Below are 19046 nucleotides of genomic sequence, written 5' to 3' on the forward strand. Positions count from 1 at the left end.
TCAGTCCGCAGGCCGACGCTCTATCCACTGAGCCAAACCGGTTTCGGCGTCATTAGTATTCTTTTCAAACTACTTGGTAACTTTCTTCTTTCTGCTAAGACAATCGCACTCCAGTCTGCCATTCACCTTTTGGTCTGTGTGTAAACTTTTAAATTTCAAAGTGCACAGTGAAATGAATGAATCTTAACTATACAACCTGATGAATATTTCACCAGTGATTATATTCATTTAACAAGCTCCCAGGTCAAGATACAGAACATTGCCAGCACCAGAAACCTCCCTGGGGCTCTCCCGAAAGGTAACAGCTATCCTATAAAGCCATCTGTTTGTGTTCATGGCTTTCATTCACCAAGGTTACTTTGAATGCCAGTTCATTAATTAAAATGTTGCACAAAGCTGGGCTCAGCATGGAGCTGGTGGGGACATCCTCCAAGCCTTTGAAGGTGAGCGCAGACCCTGGCAGCACCTCTCTGTTGCCCCCTTTTGCAGAGAAATTCAGTCCTCTACTTAGTGCTGAGCATCTAATCCATATCAACAGTTTCTGTTTATTAGTCAGACAGAACCAAAAGACTTAAAAAAATTGCAAACCAAAACCAAAACATGCATCTTGATTCTTTCAAAAATAAAAATAAAGCCTTTGAGTCGTGTTTTTCCTTCCCATTCGATTATTGACTATAGCCAATCAATAATTTCCCTATTTTGCCTTTTCTAAAAGTCTCTCCCTGAGCTCCTGTCAGTGGAGTGCTCCTAACCACTTCTGGGTTTGGTGCTGCTCAAATAAATTCTTAGAAATTTTAATATGCCTCAGTTTATCTCTTAACAATAAAAAAGGTGAACATCTCCACATATGTTTGGGCTTACCTCGCTCTTGCCTTCTCAAGGACCTCGCTTGTTGGGGAATTTGTCCTTCTTCTGCTTCTTTAACCTTTCCCTCCTCTGCTGTCCCAGCACGAGAACGGTAATCTCCCTTGAAAAACAAAATAAACAACAAAAGCCAGATCCACGCCAAATGGTACGGCTCAGTTGGTTGGGCATCATCCCAGGCATGGGAAGGTTCCTGGTTCAGTTTGCAGTAGGGAGTGTGCATGTTTCTCTCTCCCCCTCTCCCTTCCTCTATCTCTAAAAATCAATTTTTTTAAAAAATATATTTTATTGATTTTTTTACAGAGAGGAAGGAAGAGGGACAGAGAGTTAGAAACATCAATGAGAGAGAAACATTGATCAGCTGCCTCCTGCACACCCCCTACTGGGGATGTGCCCATAACCAAGGTACATGCCCTTGACCGGAATAGAACCTGGGACCCTTCAGTCCATAGGCTGACGCTCTATCCACTGAGCCAAACCGGTTACAGCTCTAAAAATCAATTTTTAAAAACCTTAAAAAAACAACAAAAACCCAGTAAAACAAAAAAAAAGCCAATTCCAACACTCCCACGTGCCTTTTAACCTCCTTAAGATTTGTCTACACAACTGAATTTCCTTCCAACCACTCCAGTCTGGCCCTGGCTCCTACCTCTCCATCATACATGCTTTGCTAAGGTCACTGTAGTGGGTTGAGTAATAATCCCCCAAAAGATATGTTCAAGTCCTAACCCTTAGACCTGGGAGTGTGAATTTATTTGGAGAAAAAAATGTAATTAAGAATCTTGAGATAAGATGATCCAGGATTTAGGGTTGGCCTTAAGTCCAATGAAGATGACCTCGTAAGAGCAAGGCAGTGGGAGGTTTGAGGCCCAGGAGAAACCCAGGGTAGACACCCAGGTGAAGATGGAGACAGAAATGGGAGTGATGCATCTATAAGCCAAGGACGGCTGGCGGGCACGAGAAACTGGAAGAGACAAGGCAGGATTCTCCTCCAGAGCCCTCGGATGGAATGCAGCCCTGTGCGGTTTTGGACTTCGGGTCTCCAGAATTCTGAGAGAATACTTTTATGTAGTTTTAAGCCACTAAGCTGTGGTCATTCGTTCTGGCAGCTTTGGAAACTAAGAGTCACCAATGGCCTCTGTTGTAAAACCAGACATAATATGATCTACAGCTTCCTTTTATCTTCTTTAAAGGCAGGAATCTCCAGCAACAACACAGATACCGCAACTTCTCTTTGCTTTTTTTTTTTTTTTTAATGTATTTTTATTGATTTCAGAGAGGAAGGGAGAGAAAGAGAGAGCTAGAAACATCAATGATGAGAGAGAATCATTGATCGGCTGCCTCTGCACTCCCCACACTGGGGATCGAGCCTGCAATCCAGGCATGTGTCCTTGACAGGAATCGAACCCGGGACCCTTCAGTCCACAGACTGACGCTCTATCCACTGAGCCAAACCAGCTAGGGCTACATCTTCCATTTTACAGCAGAACTGGACTCAGTGGATTGTTCCTTCCTTGAAACCTCTTACAGTCCTGGCTTCCAGAGAACCATTTCCTACTGGGTTCTCTCTGCTCTTTGAGAATGCTTCATCATAAGAGTCTCTCTTGGCTAGTGTTCTGCTTCCACCTTACCAACCTCCAAATGTCTGCTCTTCTCCTCCTACATTCTCTCAAGTAATCAGATCCATACCCGTGACTCTAAATGTCACTCATAGACTAACGATTCCCAAATCGATGCCTCCAACTTAGACCTGCTGTTAGCTTCTGTCATGTGTATACCATGCCTTCTTGACACAGGAAGTCATTTCATAGTAATCTCATACATGAACATACATGCACAAAACGGAACTTTTGATCATCATGAAATGGTCCTCCCACCGGCCCCCTAAATAGCCTGTTCTTTCTCTGGTTTCCCACAGCTGAAGAAATGGCATCTGCACCCAACACCACTGCTCTACCAGAACCCGGGAGTCTTCTTTCCCTTACTCTTTTTCTTTTCTTTTTTAAAATTTCTTTATTGATTAAGGTATTACATATGTGTCCTTATTCCACTATTGCCAACCACCCCCCTCCTTTACTCTTGTATCTAATTCCTAAGCAAGTCTTGTCAATTTACTCTGTATCTCAGTTTATCGAGTCTACTCACTTCTCTTTCTCTCTGCGGCAGCCATCCTGGGACCTCACTGACATGTCTCACCAGGTCTCTTGCAAAAGCATCCAATTCTCCACACAGCAGCTAGAGGATCTTTTCTTTCTTTCTTTTTTTAAATCCCTTCTTTTTTTCTTTTATAGAGGACCTTTTAACATGTCAGAGTATGCCATGTTCCTGAAGCCCTCCAAAGGATTCCTGCTGAATTAAGTACAAAACCCAAACTCTGAGAGCCTTTTGTGAGCTTGTCCTTGTCTCCTGTCCATCTCTCTCCCCTGCTCCACCCACAGTGGGTCTTCCCTGGACTCTGGGAACGTACCGAACTTTTTCTGCCTGGGACCACCTCTGCCTGGGATTCTCTCTCCACACTGTGCCGGCAGCTGACTTCCTCAGAGAAAACTCCCTGACAGCACTCCCCTCACACACTTTGTCAGTTTCTCCCACTTTCTCTCTCAGAGAGTCATAGCATTTGCCGATATCTGTAATTACACATTTGATCCTGTGTTTATTTACTGTCTCTCCCACTGAGCTGCTTGCAGAAAGCAGCTGGGACTCGTGTCTGTTTCTCATCACTAAGCACAGAGCGCCTAGCTCAGGGGCAGCCGCAGCCAGGATGTTCCATAAGTATTTGTTGAATGAATCCACTCTCTTCTCTTCTATGCCTCACATGTCTGTCCTAGCAGTAAGGCTCGCCTGGCGAAAACACATTCACCCAAAAGACAAGAGAGAAATAACAAAAATCTAAATTTTATGAAAACCCAAAGACTTTGTTTTACAAACATATAAATTATTTTATTTACAAAGCCATGTTACAAAAAAAAAAAAAAAAAAAAAAGCCAAAAAAACAAATCGCTCACTGGAGAATGTCTCCAGGCCTGGTGCGGAACCATGGCGGTATCAATAGATACATGTTTGTTCTTTCCTTTTTTAAAACTGTAAGCCATAGAGTTTACTATTTACACCTACTTTAGACATTTATTCTTACAATATCACAGGCATGGAATGAATTCTGATAGTGCTAACACATAAAGGTGCGGGGCCAAGAAGGAAAAGACCTAGTGTTACAAAACGCGGATCGTAGAAAAGGAGAAACCCACTCCACCAGTGTGGCATTTGCTTAGAATGCTTGGACATGCTTTCTTCAAAATTCTTCTGGAAAAGGTTCTGAAGTCGGTAGTAGGAAAGGACAAATGAGCAGGTGCAAATTCTCGTCTGTGCAACAACAGTTATTTAATATACCCCATGACTGACCAGCTACGTAAAACCCACAGTTTTGTTAAAGTGCCATGGGCCAACAGCATAACAAAATAGAAGGTGTAAATAGAAAATTTCTTTTTTTCCTTTTTTCAAAACAAGAGTTCACTGAGAATCAGCAATAATAGAATATGCTGTATAAACTATTCTCTACAAAGGTTGATCAGCGTTATTTACAATTGGTACTTTGATACAAAAGAAGGCATACAAGTTATCCAAGTCGCTTTGTTTATATGGCTGACGGGTCTAGGCATTGCGCTATGCTTAACAACCAGAGCTTTCGAGCCTCTGTGGCTGGCGACGAGTCGCGAGATCTTCAGGCAAATGGAGGGGGTGTGGGGTGTGCAGTCACGGGGCTGGGGGAGAGGGTTGAGTGGGGTGGGCAGAACAAGAAGTACCCAAAGGGGGGTCGATCACCCGAATAGTGCTTTAGAGGCTGGTCCAGTTGAACTCCATTAAAACAAAACCATAGAAAACCTTTTATTTGCATTCCATTTTTTCAAGCTGTGAGTTTCGAATACATTGTTATAAAGTAAACCTGTGGTTGACTGTGAAGGAAGAAACACCGTGGGTTTTCCCTTTTTGCTCAGTTTCCCAGAAATGTCCTTGCCTTGGTCAGAGCCAGTCTTTCACCAAGTCAGCAGCATTCGGTGGGGAGCCTCTCTATCCCAGCTTGCAATTCAAGACGTAGAGAGCGAAAACGTTTACGCCGATGACTGAATTGCTCCTTTAGTCCCTGTCCAGACATTATTTCGCAGAAGCAGCCACTTCATCTCTCGACCTTCGTTTTCCCTCTTTGGATGTTAAGAGTTTATAGATCAGAGGGTTATTTTGTTGCTGAGATTTTTTTTCGTTTTGTTTTTACTCCTGCAAGTTTTACAACTCAAAATAAATTATAAAAAAAAAACAACAACACACAGACGTCTAAAACTGAACAAGACAAAAATTGTGCAAAAATAACAGATATGTACACACTTTTCAGTCTGAAGAAATGTACAATAAAAACATAATCCAAGGAACATTTTAAAAATATAAACATTGCTTAAACTTTCCTAAGTTTCATATTGTTTCTGAAACTATTCTGGTCAGTTAGCTCTGTAATATAGTAAAACATAAATTATTACAAAATTAACACTATAAAAATTTACTTTAAGAATATCTTCTAAACTTTTTTTCCAAAGGTTCTAATCTTGTTTATAATTTCTTAAACATTTATAAGTCTTAAATCTGCCTTAACCTTTTTTTTTTTTTAAAAAAAAGAAAAAGTAACAATCTTCCCTTCAATTTGCAGTCTCTTTTTCCCAAGATGTAAATAAACCAGCATATAAGTGCACTTTTAACACTGTAGAAATAAAAATGAAATCATCTGAACGAATGTCCTGGTACCTAATAGCAACTCATGATTTTAAAAAATCTTCATTTTATATTAAAAAAATTGTAGTAATCCTATAAGAAACACTGTCAGTGCAATTTCATTGATGCAAATCACTCCGCTAGCCTCCTGTCTTAGTGAAATTCAATTCCGTGCCGAAACTTAACAGTAGTCTGATCTTTGGGATGGGGGTGGGGATGGGAAGGGAAACTTCAGGGTGGGGATGAGGGTGTGTGTCCAGCGGCAACGCCGGCTTTCCTCTCTCATGTAGGGATGAAGCAAGCACTCCTACTACCTGCGCCGTTGCATCGCTCGCCAAGTTACATGATGAACAGCACAGAACACTTACTTTATACTGTGAGTTACTTTCCGGACTGATTCCTGATTAAAGCTTACAGTATTGGGGTTTCTTTCAAACTCCAGTGTGAGCAGTTTCATCGCTGTGGGGCTCCAGCTTCGCTCCCCGTCACTAGGGAGTGGCATGGCCTTACCACTCTTTCCTGGGGTGGCTGTCTCTGAGCTGGGCCTCTGATAACCCAGCGGACCCTGATATAGGGGGGCACTGAGTCCCAGGGCCTTGGGGTCCAGGGCCCAGAGGCGGGTGGCGGGGCTAGTCTTCATTCTCACCAGGCGTTTGACACATAGCCCTCCATGGAAGCTTTCCCCCAGATCCTTCCTTCCCTCCTTCTTTCTCTTCTTGCTCAGCCCTGGAGGGCGGCTGGAGAATGTCCACAGCTGTAAGCACCGTGCCTTCTTCAGAGTGGCTTCCTGGGGTCCCCTGCCCTCTCCCGGGGGTGCTTCCCTCTCTGGCTCGCCCAGCTTTGGGCTCTTGCACATGGCACCCAGGAAGGGGTTTTGCAGCCTGGATTCCTAACAAGCTCAGATGACCACAGCCACCCCATCCCCACTATCTCCTGAGGGATAGCTTCTCCTACCCTCATTCTCTGCTTCCTGCCACTTCCCTGGCCCGGTCCAGACCTGACCCAGTAGATCCTCTCTGAGCTGCACAGCTGGACAGTGGACCTGGTGCGCCCTAGAAACCTGATGAGTGTGCTTGGCCACCCTCCTGCCTCTGTTCTCCGCTCCCCAATCATCGGCTGCTCCCCAGCAAAGCCCCTCCCCAGCACAGCGTCCAGAGGTGAGCTTATGAGAGGCAACTTCCTGTGATGGCCTTGGGGACCCAGTGAGTGGCAGGTAGGAGGGGATGGGTGGGGAGGGACGGGCGGGCGAGCGAGGGCAAGGAAAGGAGCACTGCACGTGCTAAAGTTCGAGTTTCCGATGATGCCAACCGGGAACTGACATCCCGACCGTCTGCTCTCGTGGCTGGAGCAAGACGACGGTGCAGTAGTTGAATCAGAAGCTGGAGGAGTGGCCCCGAGCTTGGAAGAATGTGTACATGTGGCAAACGAAAGACAACGAAAACAAAACACTGGTACTGTTTTCTGTAAATCTCAAATTCACGTTCTTTTGCCTTTTTCTTTTTCTCCAAAACTAAAAATTGGTCATTAAAAAAAGAAAAAGAAAGGCCAGAGCCACAGGCGGGCCCAGGAAGTGGATCCCCCACTGCCCACTCCCTGCCCCCTTGGCCCCCTGGGTGGGACCGGAGGCCAGGCATTGGACTGGAAGTGGCTTCATAGTCTTGTTATGGAAGAGTCCTTATTCTGCCCGTTCTGTTTGTGGTCTTCTAGAAAAGAAAAGAAGGAAAGCTTGGGATTACCACGAGGATTCGAGACCAGAGTGCGATTTCTCATCTGTAACAGAAAGGATACCATCCCAACTCCCACAGCAGCCAAAGGCAGCTGTAATGAGCACATGAAGGGATGGCTGTAAATGACTCCATAAATGCAGGGATGAATCCTGTGGACACTCATGGGGTTCTCTCCAGGAGAGAGGACCAGAATAAGGCTGTGTTCTCTTTTTTTCTCTATTAGTTCACCTGGGATATTTCCTATCTAACCTACAGACAGCACAGGGAGTTATCTAAGGAAGAGGCAGAGTGATGGGTGAAGCATAGAGACTATGCAGATAGACCAGGGGTGGGCAAACTTTTTGACTCGAGGGCCACAATGGGTTCTTAAACTGGACCGGAGGGCCGGAACAAAAGCATGGATGGAGTGTTTGTGTGAACTAATATAAATTCAAAATAAACACCATTACATAAAAGGGTACGGTCTTTTTTTTTTTTTTTAGTTTTATTCATTTCAAATGGGCCGGATCCGGCCTGTGGGCCGTAGTTTGCCCACGGCTGAGATAGAGGTTTTCGGTTCAAGTTACTTAGCCTCTTAGTCCAGTCATCTTCATCTATATAAAATGAGGATAATCATTTTGTCTCTCACAGGGTTTGTTAAAGGTCTAAATGCATGGAAAGGCTGTTTGGCCCAGCACCTGCAGAGAAAGGGCTCAACAAACGAGAGCTATTATCATTGCTATCACATTCCTTAAGGCTGACCGCCAGCGTTTCGGGTTCCCACAGGCGGGCCCGGAGCACGGGGCAGCCGCACTAGCCACCTGTGCAGGAGGTCTGCCTGCACACAGGTGAGACCCCCACCCACTCCGGGCACAGAGGATGGGTGGCAGGTGCTCAGGCCCCAACAGGGCCATAGCGACTCAAAATAATGGAGGCACCTTCCTTGATTTGGGGATACAAAGACTGTTTCCCTATAACCTTCACCCAAATTCTACCCCAGATTTGTGAGGAAACCCCAAAGGCCAAAATGCAGACAAATACATTGCAATTTGTCGTCTGCAAAGCTTACGGCATATCCAAGACAACACAACGCAGCCATAGCTGTATTTTTTTCCAATCATGCATGGCATGCAGAAACCCGCCCCCTGCGCTCCCTGGCCTCCCCCGGATGCACACACTCTCCAATGGAGAAAATTATTTACACACTGACTAACTCTCACACCTCAAGTTTATAAAACACCTATACCTAGCCTGAATATTCCCAGCTTGGAACCACTTTCTGAATGGTAGCTCTAGTTCCCCAGAGGCCTTGAGAAAGCTGATACCTGCCACTAGCAAGGCCCTTTAGTCAACATCATCTTATTTAATTTTCACAGTAATCTTAGGGGGTAGGCATTGATTTTGCCAGTTAACAGATGAAAAAAAAAATTAGACAAAGTAATCTGCCTAATATTACACAGCTGCTAATAACAACAATATCTAATACCTGTGTGTTATATTGGGCATTTTCTAGAGGCTTTATGTGAATAAATTAATTTAATCCTCACAAAAGCCCTATGAGGTAGGGACCATTATAATCTCCATCTTATGGCGAGGAAACGGAAGCACAGAGGAGTTAAGTAACTTGCCCAAGGGCACACAGCTAATAAGTACTAACTTTGGAAGCCAGACAGCCATGCTGTTAACTGGAGATGAATGTGAACCAGGATCTGACCCAAATACCCACATTCTTCCCACCCCGCTGGTGGCCTCATGCACTTTAGCCTCCCCCAGTAACTCACCTGTCGGCTGTGTCCTGGGCTGGATATGCTGGAAGGGCTGGACTGTGACAGAGCGAGGCTGCTATTTTTCCCAACCTGGAAGACACCAGCGAAGCCCTACTCAGATCATGAGCCAGCGTGGGGAAGGCCCGCCGAGACCACGTGTCAACGGGGAAAGGAGAGGGCGGCGTAATAGCCTGCTCATTCTCCTCGCGTCCACTTTAAACGGCAGCGAAAACGAAAATGTTTCAGGGGGTGCCTTGAGGATGCCACTCTCACCCCAGAGGGAAAGCATAATGGAGGGGAACTCAATTCTGCTTCCCAGATGTGGATGTTTTAGGGATGAGGACAAAGGCAATTGGCTAGAGGCCTGCCCCCGCCCCACCCCGCCACCGGGAGCATTGAACTCCCCAGAGGCCAGCTTTTCTGTGGCCAAAGGGTTACACAAACTCCTCCACCTCTGAGCTCAGTTCTAGACCCACTTATTTCTAGCTCAGCCTCCCGAGGGCCAGCGGGGGATAAAAGCTTGGGCCTTTTTCTCAGGCAGGAGACACAGCGCACACCTTACTGTTCCTGAGAAAAATGGCAAGATGGCACTGGGCTTCCTCTTCCATGGGAGGCTGAGCTGGTCCTTGGACAGTGCCCTGGGAGCATGTGACTGTCCTTGGCACATATGGACTGGTCCTCAGGCGAGTACCCTTCCAGAGGCAGCTCCCGCCTTTGGCCTGTAAAGAGCCGGCCTTCACATGGCTGGTGTGGCTCAGGGGTTGAGCATCAACCTATGAACTGGAGGTCATGGTTCAATTCCCAGTCAGGGCACATGCCTGGGTTGGGGCTCAATCCCCAGTGAGGGGCATGCAGGAGGCAGCCGATTCTCATCACTGATGTTTCTATCTCTTTCTCCCTCTCCCTTCTTTTCTGAAATAAATTAAAAAAATATATATGTAAGAAAAGAGCTGACCTTCTCCATTAATTCAGCTTTGCATAAAGACATCTGCCTTACACTTGCAGTCTTTTTGTTTAATTTAATACTTTTGTGGTAAATTCTGGCCTTACATCTATCAGAAACAATGAAACAGAACCTCAGTTGGTCCCCAAAGCACATGTTTACCTTGAATTTCTCAATCTCACACCACGCCCCTTCCAATCTCCTAAGAGAATCAACACAGATTCCAAAGGCTTTTCCCCAACATTTGGAAATCACCGGTGGTCACCCTGGACAAAGCCTTTTCTTAATGGCCTGGTGACAAGCACCTAGGTACCACCTAGACCCAAGGCAGCCGTTTCGGATTTCATCAGCTTTTTGGATTTCCTTCCTGACGGACTCTCGCTGGGGGAGGCTTGTCTGCTCCTCTCACCCTGGTGGTGACTGGTTCACAGCGTTTACTGAACATGTCCCATGGTCCGGCAGACCAAACAGTCAACAAAGCGATATTTACTCAACACAGAGGCACTCCACTAACACATTAGGGGCCTGGGGGTGAAGAGCCCAGACTCCAGAGCTAAACTGCCTGGTTTAAATCCCAGCCCTACTATTTACTTGCTGTGTGACTTCGGGCACATTGCTGAACCTTCCTGTGCCTTGGTTTACTCATCTATAAAAGGGCAGTAATAAAGGTAATGGCTACATGTTAAATATATCTGACGTACTTGGAGCAGAGCCCAGCTCCTAAGTCGGCGGTTCTCAACCTGTGGGTCGCGACCCCTTTGGCGGTTGAACGACCCTTTCACAGGGGTCGCCTAAGACCATCCTGCAAATCAGATATTTACATGACGACTCATAACAGTAGCAACATTACAGTGATGAAGTAGCAACGAAAATAATTTTATGGTTGGGTCACAACATGAGGAACTGTATTTAAAGGGCCAGAAGGTTGAGAACCACTGTCCTAAGTGTTAGCTGCTAGGATTTTATCTAAAATGGGTGATAGTATAGCCTGGCCACTCAGGGTGTGGCCTGTTAGAAATGCAGACTCTCAGCGCCCCCTCCCCCTGCCCCGCCCCCCAACCCACCTGCTGACTCAGAACCTGCAACCCCCAGGGAATTCCGTGTACATTTAATCTTCGGAAGTCCTGGCTGTGCCCTCCATCCGCACCTGGAGGTGGCACTGACCCATGGGTGAGCCTCAGCATAGGGTCCTGCGGCTGCTGGGCCCTCCCCCTGCAGCCCTGGCACCGAGGAGCCAGAAGGCAGCAAGCACATCTGCGGCAGCTGCACACGTGTTCGAGGGGCCGGGCTCCAGTGAGGTGACCTATGTCCTCCCCCTCTCTCCTTGGCCTCGGTGGCAGCTTGTCTGGCGCTTGGGACGCAAACTTGCTGCTTCTCCAGTGTTTACTTGTGATTTGTGAATCCCCCCCAGGATGCTCTCTTCGTGAGGTTTTAACAAGTCTCACATAAAGACGACACAGAGCAATAAAACATCTTTTTAACAACTGCTTCTCGTCTCTCCCGAGTCCTCGTCCCCAGATGGGGCTGGGCTCAGGGTCCGGCCCACTTCATTCTGCGGCCGTGAACCTGGGGCTGCGGCCGTCTGTGTGCTGCCCTGGCAGGTGCAAGGCCCAGGGCAGGCCTGCGAGCGGCCCCTCTGGCACTCTCTCTCTCCGCTGAGCCCAATGGCACCATCTGGCGCCGGTGGGGACTCTCCGAAGTCGCTTCCCCAGCCTGGGAGACAGACTCGACTCGAGGGTGTGAACAGAACACAAGGGAGTGACACACGGACTCTCCCTGGACCACGCCACGTTCCCACAGCTCCCCTCACAACACGCCCCCCCTATTTGTACTGTGGCATCGCACAGTTCTGTGCCAGTTGCTGTTAGTTCTACTTTTGGGAAAAAAGAGTTGTATCAGTAAGGGGGTGGGGGGCAGGGGCATCGAGGCAGCCAGGTAAAGTGGGAACAGTCCCCTGGGGGCTGGAAGCACGAGCCATCACCCCCAGGTGAGACCCTGGTCACCATTTAACCTGCCTGGCCTCAGCTCTTCCTAAGGGGACTCCAACAGATCAGATAAAACTCCGTGGCAACAGAACCCTTTAACAAAATCATGCTCAGAAGCTCCAGATAGACAATGGAAGCAGAGGGGGGAACTCAGGGTCTCTCTGTGCCTCAGTCTCCTCCTCTGTAAGGTGGTGATGACAACAGTACCAACCGCCCTGGGTAGCTGTGAGGATTAAATGAGGAAATATTTGCACGGTGCTTAGGGTAGAAAGTATCGGTTAAGTAACCGCTCTCCCAGCAGAGAGGGGCAGTGGCCTATGGGGACAACGAGACAGTCACCTGGCTAAGCAGGGGCGCTGCCCGGCTCCCGCTGCCCCTGGGGCTGAGGAGGCAGTGCCAGGAGGGCCCTGGCAGGACGGGTCCCTTACCTGCCGAGAGGAGGTGCTGTTAACGGGATCGGGCATCGGTGTGAGAAGGCTGGGCGGGTTCTTTTTGTGAACGCTATTCATACCAGGCATTTTAGTGATTTTACAGGCTTTGCTACTAGAACTCGAGTTCTTACGCTTTTTTCCTTCTGATTTGTCAAAAGAGAGGGGCAGAGAAGACACGGCATTGTGTGAGGCCAGAGAGAGGTCGCCTGCGAGGGAGGGCACCGCCAGGGGACAGGAGTCGCTGCCGCCCACGGAGCCCAGGTGTCTCCCTATGTCCGGGGGCCCGCCGGGCAGCGAGGTCCGTCCTGGGGGCTCCAGTTTGGCACTGAGTGGGCTCACCCCGTTGTTGGAGGTGTGCACGGACAGACTGTTATAGGGCGGAGCCGCCTGGTAGGAGTTCAAAGCGGAACTGGCGTTCAGAACACAGTTCTTTCTGTGGGGCCCTGACAAGGGGGACGGGAGGGAGGTCTGCAAGGAGAACGAGGCGGAAGTCGATGACTGCGGCTTCCTCTTTTTGTTACTTGGAGGCTCGTCGCTCCGCGCAGACAGGTCTTTGACTTTTGAGGATCTGCTGGTTTTGGTTTTGGATGGCTTGTGGGATGGGGAAGGGATGACGGCTGGTATCGGGGACACGGCGGATGGGGCCTTGAAGGTTGAGTCCATGATGCTGAGGGTGGCGGCCACATGAGGGAAAGCTGTGGGGTGTGGCATGAGGGCGCTTGGGTCCGGCGATGTCACGAAAGCTGCGTTGGGGAGCATGGCTGATGTCATGATGTAAGAAGAGGTGAGTCTCGAGCTGATGGGAGCTGAAGGAAGATACACAGCACTGGGGTGGCTGAAGGGCTGTAACACGGATGCTGGAACGGGGGTGGTGATGTGGGCTGCTGGCGAGGGCATGGGGCTATCTGCCGCAGGAGGGATTTTCCTAAACGTGAGAGAAGAGTGAGAGAGACACAGTGAGCAACAGGCCCGGCATTCCTGGAGGCTCGACCACGTGTGAGTGTCGGGGCTCCGGAGAAGCCCCGGGAGAACCAGACTATGGAACATGAAGCCTTGAAGGATGGCGACATCTGAAGGATGGCCCCTCCCTACGGCTCCCCGACTGCAATATCCCGCACCCTATTTACAATCACTTTTGGGTTTTCGGTCCCTTTTCCCGTGCTTGGCTACTGGATACCGGCTGATTTGGGTGCACGGATAAAAGGCGAATGTGATTTAGAATATACATTTCCCCCGCGGTATTCTTCTCTCCCTCTCTTTTTATTTCAGTAACGATGGAAGGTGGTTTTTAATGAGAAGTGGCCACTTCACACTTAGGTCCTGGCGTGTGGTAAGAATAGGGAGGACAAGGCTTTGTCACCTGCACACATGAGCCAGAGCAGCCCTTTGCCCATTGCCTGTCCCCTGCCTCCCCACCCTGCTCCTGGTTCCACAGGCAGAGTGGGAAACACCCCTCTCTTCCACAGGCCCGCCTCCTCCTGCATTTCCTCTTTGCAGCCTCTGGTGTATTCCATAGAGAGGCCCTTCCACGTTCGCGTGTGGCACCTGGCTCCTGTTGGCCGGGCCATGGAGGCCGCAGGGCACTGGAGGGTCGGGGCTTGGGAAATGAGGCAGGTGTCAACTGGCCCAGCTCCAGGACTGATTTTTTCCCTGTCCACCCCCTGTACCCCCTAGTCTCAGCTCTCACTCAGAGGAGCTGTAATTGGGGTGGCTGCCCTTCGACAGGTCTTCTTGTCCCTGTGTTAGGAGAGGTTGAGAGTACAGGGACCCTCATGTATCCAGAGAAGGTGGTCAGGAATTTCTAGTTTGCTCTGAACAAATGCAGGGCCGGGGCCCAGGAGAACATGTGGGTGGGGAAGGTCTTCCTGGAGGTTGGGAGTGCAACCCCCAGGCCTCTCATACTTGGGGAGCTAAGGCCGGCCTGGTGGTGGCCACTCCTGGGGCCTCCCTGCAAACCCCATCTTTGGAACTTGTGCTGGAAACAGCTCCCACTTCCACATCGTGGCCTGGGGACCTGGAGGAGCACAGGGGCCTTGCAGGCACCATTTGTTCCCACTTTGCAGGGAAGAATACTGACCTCAGGAGCCAGGAGAATATTGCCAAACTGGCTCTTTTCTATTTCCCACCTTGCCCCTGCCCTGTGTCCCCTGGGGATCAATCCCCAGCAGTTAGGAATTCACTCTCCTTCTTCAAAAGCAGCACTTAAAGGCGGGCAGGCCTGGGCCCTGCACCCCAGGAGCCTGGAGCCAGGTGTGAGATGGGGCTTCTCCAGTCCCTTCTCCCCAGGTGGCCACCCTCCCAGCTCTGGCATCAGGGGGCTCTGGAAAGAGGCCCCGCTGACTAGGATAGGCCTCTCCTAGCATTGCGCTCTCAGGATTCCGTTTCTGCCTGCAGTTAGGTGAAGCCACGGCTTTGATTTTTAGAATTGGAATCCAGAGGAGGAATTCTTGAATATAGACGAACAGAGCCCTTGAAAACATCAGACTGAGGAGATCAGAGATAAAGAGAAAAAAGTTGCCATTTTTGTGTGTGGCCATACTGGTGTTTGAAAATCTACTTTCTCTCAAGCCTAAAGAGGGTAGGAGATCCTGTCAGCACGAAATAAGTGCTCCGTTAAGACTTATTGCAATGAACGAATGAGTGAACGAATGGATGGATGGATGGGTGGGCGGGTGGATGGGTGAGCAGGTGATTCTCAGTAGCAACAGCACTACGCATGCTGGGCAAGGACTCCCGTATAATCGGACTGGGAAGGTCTACACGCGCCCTCAGACTGCCTGGCACTGCACAACGCCCTCCCCACAGGGCAGAGCCTCTCTCACGTCTGCGGCGTCAGCACACTTGCCCTGGGCTCAGCTGCCTCTCTGTGGACTGCAGGCCTCCCGCTCCATCTTCCCTCACCTCAAGTCTCTTACCAGTTAAAGTCTGGATAGACGTACAGGTAGAGGCTCGGCACTTACTTGTAATAAAACGTTGTTTACAAGAACCAGCTGGCTCATTGAGAGAGGACCCCATTCAATGACCTTCACTAGCATCCACTCTGAAGGTCCCCATTTGTCATGTTGCCATCAATAGCCTAAATTCATGCTTCCGCTTGTGCTGACAAGCTGAGCTCAAGTCCTTCACCTTGCCTCGCTGACACTCAGGACTGGGATGGGGGCTGTTTTTTTGCCTACTTCTTCTCCCTTTCCTTCCTGTCCCATGAATCTTAAGTGGATAGCAGAGGCAGGAGGGAAGGAGGGCAGGGGGTGCAGGGCAAGGGCCATGAGGCAGCTCACTGTCCCCGGGACCCCCGATCCCCACGCTAAGCAGTTTCTGTGTCTGTCTAGGGGCCGAAGGGCAGTGGGTTTCGGCTTTGCAGGCTGTGCCTGGTTTCGGTCCTGCACGCTGGCCTAGGGAAGTCCCGTCAAAAGCCCACAGATGCGAATAAGTTACAGAGCCCGTCCTCCCCTGCCAGCTGGCGTGGAGCTCCAGATGCTGACCTGGCTGAAAGAGAATACTGTGTTGGCGTCTCCTGATGCAGAGTTAAATGCTTGTTAAAGAAAAAAGAGTCTTGGCCGTTCCTTTTCTTCCTAATGTCTTCCACGCCCTCATCGGCTGCCTTCCCTCCAGGTTCGGGCCCGTCCGGGCCTGGGGTTTGGGCAGCGAGGTTGAGAGGGCAGCGGGGTGCTACGCTCTCCAGAGTTGACACCCAGGCAGCCCCAATGTTGCTCAGTGACAGTAGGTTGGTTAGGCAAGTCCTGAAAAGGGGGGAGGGACCTGACGCCCTGTGGCTCGGGTTTCTGTGCCTGAGGAGGAAAGGAATATGGAGCTTGAGCTGACAGGACACCAGGTAGCGCAATACAGATCAACACATTCCTTCCACGTGCCTGGGTTTTACACTTCCACCACACAGCCGAGCAAAGAGCTGCGAGAATCCCAAGGCCGGCTGCCATCACCGTGGGGGAACAGTCGCAGAAGGACAAATGAACCAGCACCCCCGGGCTCGGCAACCCCGCATGCAGCACCGACTGGTGTTTAGGAGGAACACACCAGGTGTCCAGGGTGCCTTTAAGGCACACTGGGCAGTCACTCAAATGGGAAGAAATGATAAGCTTCTCTATGGCCCTTTCCTACTGTACAGGAAGTGTTAACATTTAGTCCTAAGTCCACTGTGAGAGCTCACTCCTCCTAGAAGTTCAGGTCTGGAAGCTCTTTGGGCATCACAGCTGCCTGGGAGAGGGGCAGGTTTTGAATTCGGTCCCCATCCCCGCTGCCAGTGCCCTCTTAGTTCTCAGGGATGCCTTCCTTGCCTTTACTGGCTTCCGCTGGGCAGCGGGAGGGGTTCAGAGTTGGCGTTCCTGAACCATCTGGGCTTAGATCTGAGGGAGCTACGGTTCTAACGGATTGTGATATCTTAAGAGCTCACCTGTGCAGGAGTGGGGGTGGGGATAGGCAGCAGGCTGGTCTTGTGTTATCAAGTGGCCAGAAGGGCAGTTTCGTATGTGCTGTGGTTTGAGAGGGTCTCTAGCCTGTCATTGCTTCACAATAGCATTTTCCTAAGTCAAGAAGATTTCTTCCTTTTTTATGAAACTCCTATGAAAATGTAAATACATCGGGGGGTGTTGGAGAATAAAGGGACACGAGAGACACGGAACGTCAGTTTGGGTTTAGGTTCGAGAGCAGTGTGAGCAGAGGAGAGGAGAGGGGTCTAGGGAGGTGGGAAGGGCCAAAGACAAGCTTAACCACCTTCACAACATCACTCAGGATCTGCCCTGCTGGCCGATGGACATGTTTTTTCCATAGGATATTAAGCAATTAGAAATTGGTCCATAACCATTCTGACATTTTTAGTACTGACATTATAGCCTTAATATTACAAACAGAAACATATTCTTAACATCCTTACATGTTCTTACTCACAGCAAAAGAGGCCTTTTGTAACTGTTAAATAAGCTCATATCTAATACCCTTTTCATTTAGCAGATTACCAACCCAAAGACGACAAAGCATAACACACATCATACGTGTCTCTGGAACACTGTAGGCAGGCCCGCAAGAGCTGACAGTTAAGAATTTATCATGAATCCTGATTTCAGAATCATTTTGTTCTGTGAAGAGCCAATTACTGACACTCATTTAGAAAGCTGGGGTTCAGATAGTTGTGGGGCAGCTCTGATCTCACATTGCACAAAAACTGCTCACTTACTTCCACATCTGTGAATTCAAGTGCTTTTCTACCATGGAGTTTAGTGCGAATCGAAAACGATCCCATCTTCTATCAAACACATAGTACCCTCGTCCCATGAGGCGACTCCCGAATGAGCAAAACTGTGAGGGGAAAAAACACATTTTAATTTTGATTACAGGTTACTAAGCTAATATAAACTATACAGAGAAAAATAACATTTGCATAAAAACACACAGGGGTACAATTTTACTCAAAATAAGGAAGCAAATAGTACTGGAGCCAAAAATATTTCTATAGTGCTTTAGTTTGAGCTCTAGATTTTCTGCAGAACATCACATTATGACTCAACAATAGTAACGTTTAATTTTCTATAGCACAGAGGGCTACCTTCTCTATATCTGGGACTGAGCCAACATTCCCAAACCAACAACATTCAGCAACCAGGATTTTTTTTTAGCACCACCTGCTTATTGAATCATCCATGTCCCTCCCTTCCTTCCTTCCTTCCTTCCTTCCTTCCTTCCTTCCTTCCTTCCTTCCTTCCTTCCTTCTTTCCTTCCTTCCTTCCTTCCTTTCTCTTAAGGTTTTAAAATTGATTTTTAGAGAGGGAACGAAGAGGAAGAGAGAGAACTATTGATAGGAGAGCAAAACATTGATCGGCTGACTCCTGCATGCCCCCTACCAGGGACTGGGCCCAGAACCCGGGCACGCGCCTGGACAGGGAATCGAACCAGTAACCTCTTGGTGTGAGGGACAACACCCAACCAACTGAACCCCACCGGCCAGGGTTCATCCATCCTCTTAAGGAACTTGGTGGGTCTTTACTTCTCATTATAGTAATGGAAACACCTCATTCTGATGTTCTTCTGCCAACTGATCATACCTTTCCTATCTGTTGTCAACAGAGTCATTTCACTTCTGACTCGACTATACTTCTCCTTTCCCAGTCCTGACCTCATCTCCTCCCTCGTCAGCACTTGTGGGCTGCCCGGAGGTGGGGACACATCACTGCCTCCAAGCTTATACTCTGCTGTTCCGACTGCCTGTCTTCTTCCCTCTTCTCTATCAATGCCAATTTCCCCTCCCTCAGCGCCCTAATCGAGACTCCCATTTCCAGTGTCTTCATCTGAGTAACTTTGCCTATCTATGAACTCCCACCCCACACATATTGCATACTTTATTGCCTTTCACCTTGGAATCACCACATGGTTTTATGTTACAGGTAATGCCTATGTGCCTGACTTGATTATAAATGTATAAAGGCCAGAGGGCCAATTATCTTCTTCAATATGAGGATAGGAGGGATTTGGGCTAAACGACGCATTAGAGAGATAAGGTCCCACACAATGTTTAAATCAAACCATCACACTGAAAACATATGGCTGAAATATAGGCAGTTAGATGTTTAATAAACATCATTTTATTA

The 19046-nt window shown here is 48.7% G+C and overlaps 1 protein-coding gene across 3 annotated transcripts in view; it reads right to left on the bottom strand.

Annotated features, from left to right (window-relative positions):
• Positions 1-4279: 4279 nt before the first annotated feature.
• The window catches only part of ATXN7L1 (ataxin 7 like 1), a gene marked incomplete at its 5' end in the record, with an annotated part of 224256 nt that continues 209489 nt past the window's right edge, over positions 4280-19046 (bottom strand). Inside the window, 5 exons of one of the 3 annotated variants that reach the window (XM_081101951.1) lie at positions 4728-7322; positions 9107-9181; positions 12448-13375; positions 15933-16238; positions 17639-17760. In XM_081101951.1, coding sequence (XP_080958077.1) covers positions 7281-7322; positions 9107-9181; positions 12448-13375; positions 15933-16238; positions 17639-17760 — 1473 coding nt within the window. In that variant the 3' untranslated portion in view covers positions 4728-7280. Of the gene's footprint in view, positions 4486-4727; positions 7323-9106; positions 9182-12447; positions 13376-15932; positions 16239-17638; positions 17761-19046 lie in introns of those variants that run through there. The other 2 variants (XM_081101954.1, XM_081101952.1) reach the window with 2 other exon arrangements.

Source organism: Myotis nattereri (assembly GCF_964212035.1).
Source record: "Myotis nattereri genome assembly, chromosome: 11".
Taxonomy (NCBI): Eukaryota; Metazoa; Chordata; class Mammalia; order Chiroptera; family Vespertilionidae; genus Myotis; species Myotis nattereri.